General features: G+C 43.7%; 1 protein-coding gene across 1 annotated transcript in view; it reads right to left on the reverse strand.

The window, feature by feature from the left end:
- IL1RAPL2 (interleukin 1 receptor accessory protein like 2) overlaps window positions 1-12,287 on the reverse strand; it is a 672,443-nt gene that overhangs the window by 11,626 nt on the left and 648,530 nt on the right. The window contains exons 9-10 of the mRNA XM_006127932.4: window positions 11,656-11,799; window positions 4,899-5,069 (exon numbers count right to left, since the gene is read on the reverse strand). Coding sequence (XP_006127994.2) covers window positions 4,899-5,069; window positions 11,656-11,799 — 315 coding nt within the window. The remainder of the gene's footprint in view (window positions 1-4,898; window positions 5,070-11,655; window positions 11,800-12,287) is intronic.

A 12,287-nucleotide genomic window follows, 5' to 3' on the forward strand; every position in this document is an offset into this window, starting at 1 on the left:
GGCTGGAGCACACAATCTACTGTCCTGAGCCCCCCAGGCTCTGGTGTGTGAGGAGAATGTGGGGAGAGTCTTTCTCCCTCTCAGTTGGGAGCCACGTCAGTGAGGTGCAGCCCCCGACCCAGAAAAGGTTCCCTGCCCCAGTTCAGACAGAGGACTCACAAGCAGCTCTAGGACCTGGGTCATAAAATCACATCCATCCGAGCAGGGCCTGCACCCTAAAAATAATCACCCTCATTTCACTTGGCCAGGTGAGTGTCGCTTGAAAAAATAGCGACTTAACACAGGCAAATTCATTGGCTTCTGCATGGGATGTTCTCAAACATAACTCCATGGCTGCGTCTAGACTGGCATGATTCTCCGGAAATGCTTTTAACGGAAAAGTTTTCCGTTAAAAGCATTTCCGGAACAGAGCATTTAGAGTGGCACGGAGGCTTTTCCACAAAAGCACATTTTGCAGCAAAGCGTCCGTGCCAATCTAGACGCGCTTTTCCGCAAAAAAGCCCCGATTGCCATTTTCGTGATCGGGGCTTTTTTGTGGAAAACAAATCTCAGCTGTCTACGCTGGCCCTTTTGTGCAAAAGTTTTGCACAAAAGGGACTTTTGCCCAAACAGGAGCAGCATAGTATTTCCGCAAAAAGCTCTGATTTCAGACAGTAGGAAGTCAGTGCTTTTGTGGAAATTCAAGCGGCCAGTGTAGACAGCTGGCAAGTTTTTCCAGAAAAGCGGCTGATTTTCTGGAAAAACTGGCCAGTCTAGACACAGCCCATAAGAATACGAGACTGGCTTGGACCAATGGCCCAGCTAGCCCAGTATCCTGTCTTCTGAGGGAATGAGAAGGAGAGAGCAGCATGCACCACCCCCTCTCATCCAGTTCCAGCATCTGGAAGTCAGTAGTTTAGGGACACCCAGTTAGTTTACTGAAATAGCTTTACAAAAAAGGCCTTCTTGGGACCCCACCAGAGGCAGACTCTGTCATGCTCCCTCCCTTCCTGGGTTTCTCTCCCTAAGGCAGAAGTCATTCATAGTTTGCAATGATAGTATTTTCATTCCTGCATCCTGCAACAGAAAGCAGAGCCTGCTGCAAGTGGCAATATGCCTTTGTCTGATCTGGCCTCTGCAGGCCAGTTTCCCATTGTCCAAAATGGAGGATGCCTTTGCTTTTTGCTCTGTGCTGCCGCAACCCACTTGACAACAGCTGCTGCACGTGCTCCTCGGTATGGCCCTTCCTGTCCCCAGCACTCCCCCTGAGTCAAGTGCGGGGACAGAAGTGCAGGGTTTGAATAGAGCACAGATGTACCAGCAGGAGGTTTCCTCTCCAGCATGGGAATTCTCTGCTGGGCATCGGATGCGAGGTTATGGCCCATTCATTCCCTCTGAATAGCTTGCGCATCTGGCTCTACATCCTGCATATAAAGACAGTATCACAGAAATACAGAGCTGAAAGGGATCTTGAGAAGTCCCCTTACTCCACTCCTCTGCTCTGAGTCAGGACCAAGGAAACTGAGACCATCCCTGGCAGGTACTTGTCCAATCAGATCCTAAAGACATCCATGAAGAGAGACTAATATCTCTCCCCCCCCCTTCACTCCAGAGGCTAAGCTGAGAATCAATTCGATTAAACCATAATCAAACGTGCCCTTTGCTTTTACTGAGGTAAGCTTTTCAGTTTGTTCAAAAATGCCCTGAAACAAAATAAACCACCCAATGCTATTGAACAAATCTATATTTGGATTCTTCCCAGTCCAAAGAGAAACTATGCATTGCCTCATGCCGGGAATTCAGAGCAAAAATGAACACCCTCCGACAACAGCAGCTTACAATTGCAGAGAGTACCTGAAACCATCAGCCTTCAACGATACACAATGGACTGTAGTACTGGCATGTTATAATATTAAATGCATAAGAGAAGTTATATGAAGAAACACCCCAGATCACCTGATGGTGCTGTACTGCATTGTGCTGTCATTTACATTATCAAGTGACAAAACACGGTAGTATACAAAAGTGGTATGCGCGTCAAATAAATACTTTTTTTCCCCTGAAAGAAGCTGCACCTAAAAACTATAGTGTCCGACAGAACGGTCGCTTGATTTGTTACAAAATAAATTGCATGTTTGCTTCTCCGGTGTGCCTAAGCAGTCTACTCTGCCTGTTCTGTTTTTTTCATCGATAACCCTTTGTAATGTAAGATCAATATTAAATAGAACATCCAAGTAGGTATGTTCCATACACATATGCAGGTACACATACATTTGTGTATCTGCACGTTTTCTTTAACAAAAGTCCAAATGCAGTTCCCTTTTTCCACAAATCCCAGGCACACAACTCATGCTAATTTCAAGTACATATTTTATTCTGCATTGTCGTCATTAAGTCTGATTAAGCATTCTCGAGGTTCTAAATGAAAGAATCAAGCTCTTTCATAATGCCGAAGCAGAGAGGATGGCGAGGAGAAGAGAAATATTTAATCTGTGAATGCTCACAAAATGAGCATTCCAGGAGATGTTAAATGAATACCCATATTGATGACAAGTATTTGTGGAGTGTCTGAATGACAGGTAGTCATTGAAGCAGCTGGGAGAAACAGACTCATAGTTGATGATTAAAAGGATACATTTAAACTCTCTTTCATTCACTTTGTACTTTTGCTACATTAAAAAAATAACTCTGTTGAATGGAATGTATCTGAACCACAGATACTTCCAATAATCCCTGCTACTGACCAAGCTCACAGCGTTTGTTTGTTTGTTTATTTATTTATTGGCATGTAGATCCATGTTCTCACTCAGTAATCTCTCACCTATTAATGTAACCATTTCTCAGTCAGGAAGGAGTACAATTCCTAGTGAGCATTTTGGACCTGGAAAGAAGAGAGCCTTTCCGGGGAATTTCACTCTTTCAATCCCATTTAAGGCATTCCACGAGGAGTACAGGTAGTTCGGAATAGGAAGCCTAATCCGAACTACCTAGTCCGTGCCGCGTGTAGCCGTGGGCACGGAGTCCGAACTAGCCGGGATTTAAAAATGGCGGCGCCCGGCAAGATGCAAATGAAGCCTGGGAAATTCAAATCCCAGGCTTCATTTCCAACTTCAGTTGCCTACATTAACCACCCTAGTTCGAACTAGGGTGGTAGTGTAGACATATCCTTGGAGACTGGTGACACCCACGCATCATCATCAGGTTCCTCTGCAGGCAGATGCCTCAAGTGGCTGACTATGACTACTTCAATACGGGGCAGGGCTTTCTGCATTAGGATCAGATAGTTGGGTTTCATGTTGACACCTTTTTGTATTGATACCTACACAGAGGTGCATATTTCCCTTTTCTAACATGTTTGAGTGGGAGCTAACTGAATACAGACATTGCAAACTAAATTAATATTCAAAAGCATACGTTTCACAGCAGCATCTCAGCTATTTGGCAAAAACACATGGCATAAATGCAAGCAAACTGTGCACGCAGAATCGATGGATCTTATGCATAGTACGGTGCCATTTTTCACTTGTCCCCCACAACAAACCAGGAAAAATCACAGCTATAGATGTGTCATTGTTGTTTCAGACATCAACACATGCTGAAGAGTATTCAGACATTGCAGTGACATTGATCTGAAATGGACAACTGCATTTCACTAATGAGTAATGGGCAACAAAGCCAAATAAATGAACAGCACACATCCCTTGGAATAACTGGGATGGATTATTTACATGGTACAAATTATGTTTATAAATGAACAAAACTCTATTTTAATAATGGATCAACTGATGTTAACTTGGAAACAAAAGCGTTTATAGTATTTTCCACCTGTAAATCCAGAAGAAGAAAAAAAGCAGACAATAAGAAAAGTTTTATTTGCAAGGTTGCTGTGGACAAATAATTATCAAAGGATAATTACTGAGAGAATCCCATTTTAAAGGTTAAATAGAAATTTGCTGCATACAGATTGCCCTTCCTAGCAACTTCTGACAGTTACCTTTGTCTGACGTTGAGCCTTTTTATTATGCTTTACAGTTCTGCAGAATTCAATTACAGAGAGAGCTTGGGGACCTGTCATTCATCTGCAAATTTGACACTGTTTCCCTGGGCCCGAACAAAGACATTAACTGGATGTCACATTATAAAACCAGCTTTCCCTGTCTTTAACACTGCATTTTTACATCAATAGCTAAGCATGGGTCACTTCCAGCCCCCTTAGCCTCATTAGCACTGGTCCTAACATTGACAGGTTATTTTGTTTTTCTGTTATAAAATACTTGGTTTCTATTATTCCTCTGATGAAGTGGGTTTGGCCCAAAAAAGCTCATGATACACTCTCTCTCACTCTCATTCTCTCTAAGTTTCTAAGGCCATGTCTACACTAGGAAACTATTTCGAAAAAACTTAATTTGGCTTAGATACCCAGGAAGCACTGGGAATAATTAGTTCAAATTACTCTGGGGAGTCGTTATTCTGAAATAGTGGCACTGGAGTGTCCACACTACCACTATTTCGAAATAACGATTTCTGAATTAGCATTATTCCTCAAGGAAAGCAGGAGCACAGATTTCGAAATAAGTGGCCCCTTATTTCGAAATAATGAGCTTGGTAGTGTGGAAGCTCCCCTTACAAATTCAATCTTCGAGGGTTATTTCAAAATTACTGAGGTGCCACAGGACTACCCTTTGGAAGGTACTGATCCTGTTCCCATTGAAGGGCGAAATTCCCAACGACTTCGCTGGTGCAGGATCAGAGCCTGAACTAGAGATCACATCTTGCTGTGATGCAGAAACTCTTGAGGTTCTGAATGCAGTCTTGCAAAGAGAAGGAACAGCACCTATCCCTCTACAGAGCTTAACTTGCAACACTTGCCTTCCCAATAGCATCAGATAAGATTAAACCCGATGTTCAGAAGTACTTACTCCCGCTAGGGATCAGGTCCCTATCTGGAATGAAGAGTTTGTATCCATAATGCTTTTCCAGAACATCCGGCAGGATTTCAAGCGCAAACTGCTCCTCTTCATTATTATCGCAGTCTAATGCATCTGGATCCACTTTGGTGTAAGAGAGATAGGCATCGTATTCCTTGTGGTCTGGAGAGAAACAAAAGGCTATTCTCAGTTATCTGTTAGCACATGTACTAGGAAGAGGCAAACTCTCTTATGGCCTTGTTCTGAAACACTTGTAGGTCATAGCTCCTACCATGAGGTCAGTGGAAGTTTTGCACGTGTAAGGAATTCAGTACTGGTGAAATTAAGCTCTTCCTGATTGTTCTATATCAAGCTTAAAACCCCTTGTATTATGCCCAGAAATGCTCATGAAGAAACAAAATTGCTCCATACGGCATAAAAGAGATTGTGAAAGATTCCAGGAGGCCTGGTTTTATGCGCCTCTTTCTACCACCCATGGCTTTATTGGTAGGTTTTCATGAGTCTCATTTTATCTAATGCTTTTTACAGAAGTTTTAAGATGACAACACTCATCTGTCACTTCCTCTTTTCCCTTCATATGCTGAGCCAGTATATGATGGCTTTGTGTGATAGAGCAAAAGGGAAATGGGTGAATAGGAGACCGTCCCACCCCCAAACAGACAGGCTAAATATAGACTACATCCCTTTTTCGTAAAGGGGATGTAAATTACACCTATCGCAATTGCTAATGAAGGGGGGATTTAAATCTCCCCCACTTCATTAGCATAAAAATGGCTGCCGCTTTTTTTCGGCACTGAGCTTTGCCGGAAAAAAGTGCCAGTCTAGACGCTGATCTTGCAGAAAATAAAGCCTTTTCCGAAATAAGGGATAAGGGATCTTTCGGAAAAGGCTTTATTTTCCGCAAGATCAGCATCTAGACTGGCGCTTTTTTCCGGCAAAGCTCCATGCGGAAAAAAAGCGGCAGCCATTTTTATGCTAATGAAGCGGGGGAGATTTAAATCCCCGCTTCATTAGCAATTGCCATACATCTAATTTACATCTCTTTTACGAAAAGGGATGTAGTCTAGATGTAGCCACAGAGGGAAAGTCCAAATGTTATCTCTAGGGCTTCTTTGTCCTTTATGCCTAGTGAAAGACCAGACTGTGTCTGATTAGTACAGGTGTGTGTGGGTGTGTGTGTGTGTGTGTGTGTGTGTGTAGAGCTCAAACCCAGACTTTCCCAGAGTTCACTGCCTGAATCTCTTAAGCTCCCCCCTAACCTTCTGGCTAGTTCTGCTGCTTAATGCCTTAGTGGCACCAGGAAGAAGCAGTGTAATTGGCCTGGCCCTTGAGTAGGCAGAAGAGCCACCGAGGAGGGCAAGATGGATTGTACCACTTGCCCTCACGTAGCCTATGCTCCCACACAAACACAAGGAGGGGACAATCTCAACCCTGCTGTACTGCCGCATTGTAGCAGTGTAGCCAATTCTCGAAATATTATTCTGAGTCTCAGAACAGCTGCAAGTTTTCTTTAAAATCCCAGCTCCTAATTCACATCTTTAGGGGAGACTATGAACTTTCATTAACAAAAAAAGTTCCTGGGCTTTGTGTTCATGAAAAAAAAAAAGTCTGAAAACGTGACTTGAGCAAAACCAAAAACCAAAAGGCAAATCTAAAGAACCCCAAATTAACTTTTTTTTAAAAAATCTAATTATTTTTAAGCCAATTTGGGAGTTTTCTCGAGCCCAGTTCATGACTTTTAATGTTTCTGGGGTTTGTCATGCAGTCTTAGTTAATGGCGATTCCGTTGATTATACCCCAGCAGTATTTCATAATAATGGAAAAATACCTATGTGAACGAATTAAGTTTTAACAGGAAAGTCTCTAGTGATGGCTACCAGGTGTTATTACTTACAGAAAATAAAAAACCAAATAGTTACTGTAGTGAAAAGCATGTCAAAGAGGGATTATTAAACACCAATTTTCTGTAAAGAACAGGAAAAGATCTTTATAGCAGTCAATGTTCATTAATATTTTTTTATTAAAGGAAGATACAAAGTTGATCCTAATGTGATTTATTAGTTGCTGCTCTATAAAAGATGGCTATTTCCCTAGTATTCCTTAGCTAAATCTAGTCCACTGTGGTTCGTGAGCACAAGCAGAGATATGGGCATTTACTTAACTCTGGACTTGATTTCATGCTGAAAACAGGGTGCTCACATGGTTCTAAGACAGCCTGGTAAATTCTGATAAGAGAGGCCTTCAGTGACGCCGTTAGCAGAAAGAAATCTGCCTTGACTCACCAGAGCAGCATGGGACCTAGTCTGAGGGATGGCCTATCATTTCATCCGAATCAGCAAACGAAGCAAACAACAATGATGGCAGCATTGGCTGAGTCAGGAAATCCAGCAAAGGGATTAAAACCAGACCTGGTTTGAAGACAGCTCCAAAATCTGACACACTAGGCAACAGTGAAACCTGCCAAAAGATGTTCAGCGGGCAGCCTGCAGCTGATCAGGGAGGCAGCTATCCTGGCTAGCACTCCTGGACCTTGGAAAAGAAGTAAGAGCGAACCCAGTAGATGGCTGCCTTTGTTGGCTCTAAAGTAGAGTGAAATCAGAGTTTCTGGGTGTGATTTTCCAGTAAGCTGGGCATATGTTTTGCTTCTGACTTGCACCCAGAAATGAAACTGTTGGGCGCCAATTAAACTGTGCGCTTCAGCATGGTCAATTCTCCTGATTTTATTGTCAACCCTGTGATAGTTGGTGTCTTCCTTAGCGTTCTGCCTCCTCGAGTCAGGCGAATTAGATAAAAATCTCTGCTTTAATTTTTTTCCCCAAAAAGGCCACTCAATAGGGCCTTTTAATCCTTAGTGCTGCCAAGACATTTTCTTTAAGAAATTTAGCTGCACGCTGGATGGGATGTGAATTCATCCAAGAAAACTTAGACAAGGTATTTTTTAAACCGTAGAATAAAACAAATCTACTTGGCTTCAGCTCCTCTGTTTAACATACCTGAGAAATGAGAGTAGCTTTGGGACCCAGTCCTGTAACTGGATCTATACAGGGGTACCTTTATGCCTGTCCTCATCCTCAGCGCACACAGCCAAGGCAGATGGAATGTCCATACAGAACCTCTGATTTCACTAAGACACCAGGCTGTAATAGCTCTAACCAAACTGGAACATCCAGTGGGAGTAACGCAGATCATCCATTGGATGATGTGGCTGGGGTTGATCCTGCTTTGAGCAGGGGGTTGGACTAGATAACCTGCTGAGGCCTCTCCCAACTTTAATTTTCTATTATTCTATGAGATACAACCATGATTTTAAAAATCTAGCCACAGGTGCTGAATTTCAGCTTTCCCTGGGGTTTTCCATCCCTGCTTGGCCTAAGGGCACTTTGCCTCTTCCCCCAAGGCCCCACTCTCATTTGGCCTCTTTGCCTCCTTCCCAGAAGCTTCCCCCCTCCCAATCTCTTCTTGCCTGCCCTCACTCCACTCAGTCCTCCAAGTATGCAACACCTTTGCTCTGCCTCTTCCTGCTTCTGCTCCTCCCTTTCCCCCAGCACCTACCCCCTGCCATCCAACAGCTGACTGGTGATGGGAAGAAGGTTCTATGAGGTGGGGAGGAGCTGATTGGCAGGGCTGCCTGAGCAGCTGATTTACAGGTGGCTGGTGAGCGCTGAGCGCCCACTGTGTTTTTTCCCATTTGTGCTCCAGTCCCTGAGCACCCACAGTCAGCACCTATGAATTTAGTAGTGGCACAAAATGACCTGTATGTCGAAGGGGCATTCTCCAGACTTCCAGGACACGGGGCTGGTTTTTAAATGAAAACCTTGTAACAAAAAATTACATTAAAAATAGCAATCGCTTGACATCGATCATGCACGTCAACAGAACGCCAATGGTTCAGCGACGAGGCTGGCACTCTGGGCTAGGGTCCCAGCTGGTGTGAAGCATCAAAGTAATAGCTGGTGTGAAACAAAGTCAAGAGAGAGACATCAGTTTACACCCGGATGGATTTTCACTCTGAATCCTGACAAATTGGAAGAGATTTGTTTTGTGTTATGATATTTAAACATACTTCCTAGGTTCTAGGACAACAGATCTGATGGAGTCAGAGGGAATTTTTCCCCTCTGCCTCATATGTAGCATTCACATTCTTGAAACCAACAGATGAAATTCTGGCCCCGCTGAAATCAATGGCAAAATTGAGAAAGGCTGGGGTTTCACTTACCATAGCCATGGAGCATTTCATAGAAAGGGTTATTATTTTGGCACTGACACTGGTTAGTAACCAAGCAATAGTTTGGGGAAACTGGTTGTTTTTACAAAAGAGGAAAAAATCTTCCATTCTTTTTTCCAAAATGTATTTTTTTAGGTGTGGGATTTTCTTAAGTGCCTGTGTGATTCAGGTGCATTGACTTTCACTGGCCTTAAGCTGCCAAGTGCTTTAGGAGCATTTGAAAGTGCCACTCTAGCTCTTTAGCAGACACCGAGCACCGGGGAATAAATTATATGAACCCAATTCACATCTGGGTGACTTTGGATTTCTCAGAACTTCACTTTGGAAGTTAATACTGCAGTGGTGAATCTAACCTCATGTGTCGAGCAATTAAAGGGCTGATCTAGCAAAGCACTTAAGCACATGCTTATAAAGCACTAATAGTCCCTTTGCAGACAAGTTAAGTGCCTTACTTAGATATTAAGGGGGAAAGCATTTAAAAATGATCTGCTTTACACTACACTTCCATTCCAGACAGTCCACATATCTGCATTAAATTATCTCCCTGCTGCTAACTAGTGTTTGATGGGAGAAATTGCATCTACCTATTAGTTGTTAGAAATAATTTCCATATTTTTTTTTAAATCTGGAAATATAGTGAAACTTGTCCAGCAAGAAATATGTCTAGTCTGCAAGTATGCACCTTGCTGGTGACTGTTCTTACTTGGGTGTGATATACAGGGAAAGAGGGGTGGAATTTAGAAGTCTGAAAAAGGGTCAGAGCTGATTTTCACCTACATGAATTCTTCTGAGGAATCCATTCACACTTTGTCCTCAGTAAAAGGCTTATAAAATAGGCTTCAGAATAATTCCTTTATTGCCTGCTCATTGAACTCAATAGGCAAGCAATTAATTTCAATGGACGTTGGAAAAGGATTTTTGAGCCTTATCTTTCAAGGTGCTAAATTCCTTCAACTTCAATTGACTTCATAATCTTTTGGCTTCAATGAAAAGACAGGTTCCAGAGCACTGGGCCCATGCTATTTTTTCCGGAGTTACAGACAGTTTCCCTGAGGATATGTCTACACTGCAAAGTTAATTCAAAATAACAGCCGTTATTTCGAATTAACTTTAATAGCGTCTATACATGCAAACCGCTTTTTCGAATGTAATTCAAAGTAGTGCAACCCTTAATTCGAATTTGGTAAACCTCATTCTACAAGGAGTAACGCCAAATTCGAAATAGCTATTTTGAATTAAGTGCTGTGTAGACACTTAATTAGGAATAGGGGGCCTCCAGCCCTTCCCAGGGAGCCCTGGTGGTCACTGAGCACAACCAGGAAAACTTACGTTCCTTTGCCTCAGCCCCAGAGCCATTAAAGGGGTAGACTCTGGCCACAGTGCCTGTGTGAGCTCCAAGCCTGCCAGCCCAGAGCCAGCAGTGGCCACCAGGGCCACTGACCCAGTGGCCCCAAAACATGACCCAGCAAGACACTGGCAGCCAGCCCTCCATCGCTCCCCAGGAGCAGTCTGCCAGCTCCCAGGAACCTGACAGGGGCTGGAGAAGGTGGGTGCCTTCCTGGTCCAGGGTGGAGATCATGGACCTTATTCAGGTTTGGGGGGGATGCCCCCAACGTCCATGATCTCCGCACTAGATGGAGGACCACGGTCGTTTATGGCAGGATAGCTGCCAGCCTGGCCACCAAAGGCCACATGCGAACCCAGGAGCAGGTTAGCATGAAAGTCGACCGGTGAGACCCCCAACCCTGAGCCTTGAGCTTCCCCACCCCCTTCTTCCCCTTGCTTCCCCCTTCCAGCTCCCTTCTCCCAGGTTCCCCCCTCCCCTCTTCCACCCTCTCTCTTCCCCTCTCCCACCTCCTTTTCCCAGTTTCCCCAGAGGTCCATCCCTCCCCAGTTTTGTTCAATAAACGCAGTTTCTATTTTTGAACATACGTGTCTTTTACTTGACATCAGGAAGGGGGGCTAGAGGGGTAATTGGAAGGACACGAGGGAGGAATGGGGCACGAGCCCCTGGTGGGGAGGACCAGGGAGGCTCTGAGGGCTCCCGAATGGCAGCCTGCAGCAAGTGCAGCTGGGCTGATGGCAACGACCCCACGAGATGCACCGGCGTGCCCAGGGGCAGCTCTGGCTCCATGTGGCCATGTGCTGTGGTGTCCCGAGTGTGGGCACTCAGGGCACGCCAAGACAGAACTGCTTTGCTGTCCCTCATTGAGGTAGACAAGCAATTGGGGAACCCTGAGAACTGTCTGTCCGGGGTGGGGGTAGTGTCCCTTTAAGCACTGAGCTCAGTTAGCCTCAGGCAGCAGCCCCACACACTAAGTCCTAACCTGATGCCCTGCCTTAACTTCAGTCCTGGGTCCACTCAGTGTGGACGTGCTATTTCGAAATAGCAAAACGCTATTTCCAAATAGTTTTTGTGTATAGATGCGTTATTTCAAATTAGCTTAATTCGAATTAACTATTTCGAATTCAGTTAATTCGAAATAGCGCTGTAGTGTAGACATACCCTGAGACACTACTTACCATCCATAGATTCATCACCTCCAAAATTCTGTCTATAGAATAGCATTAACTCTATGTTGTAGCATTTATAGACAGTCACAAGCAAAATAAGCAGGAGAAGGATCGCTCCCAATCCACCAGCGAGTTCTATTTTGTAGATCAAATCTAGAATAAGCAGGAAAAAACAGACTGGTTATGGACCTTCCAAGCTTTAATTGCACTAATTCAGTGTGCAATTCCATGTACAACTCAGCAGCTTCTCTTTATTGCCATTATAAAATTAAGTCTACCTAATTTTTAGTTCATTAATTGTTATTATACTTCATCGGTTCATTCCTTCTCCTACCAGCCTACAATTGCCATCTAAAATGCATTTGAGGCTAGAGTCATCACTCTTTTGACAAGGGAATTATGCAGTGAATTTACACAGAGCATTAATCAGTCTCGGAATAGCTCGCAGAGTATAATTGTACCTTCTGTTTTGGCACAACGCACTAAATACTGCACATGGTCTGCAAGAGTAATTATACTAGATGTACTTCATTGTTATTTAGAAATTGTGCCCAAATTTTTGGCAAAAAAATTATCCAAGTGCTTTGTTTCAATTTTATTGTTTTTTCACCAATATACTATAACAAATGTGCTATGCTATT

This window comes from Pelodiscus sinensis, chromosome 13, assembly GCF_049634645.1.
Source record: "Pelodiscus sinensis isolate JC-2024 chromosome 13, ASM4963464v1, whole genome shotgun sequence".
Lineage (NCBI taxonomy): Eukaryota > Metazoa > Chordata > Testudines > Trionychidae > Pelodiscus > Pelodiscus sinensis.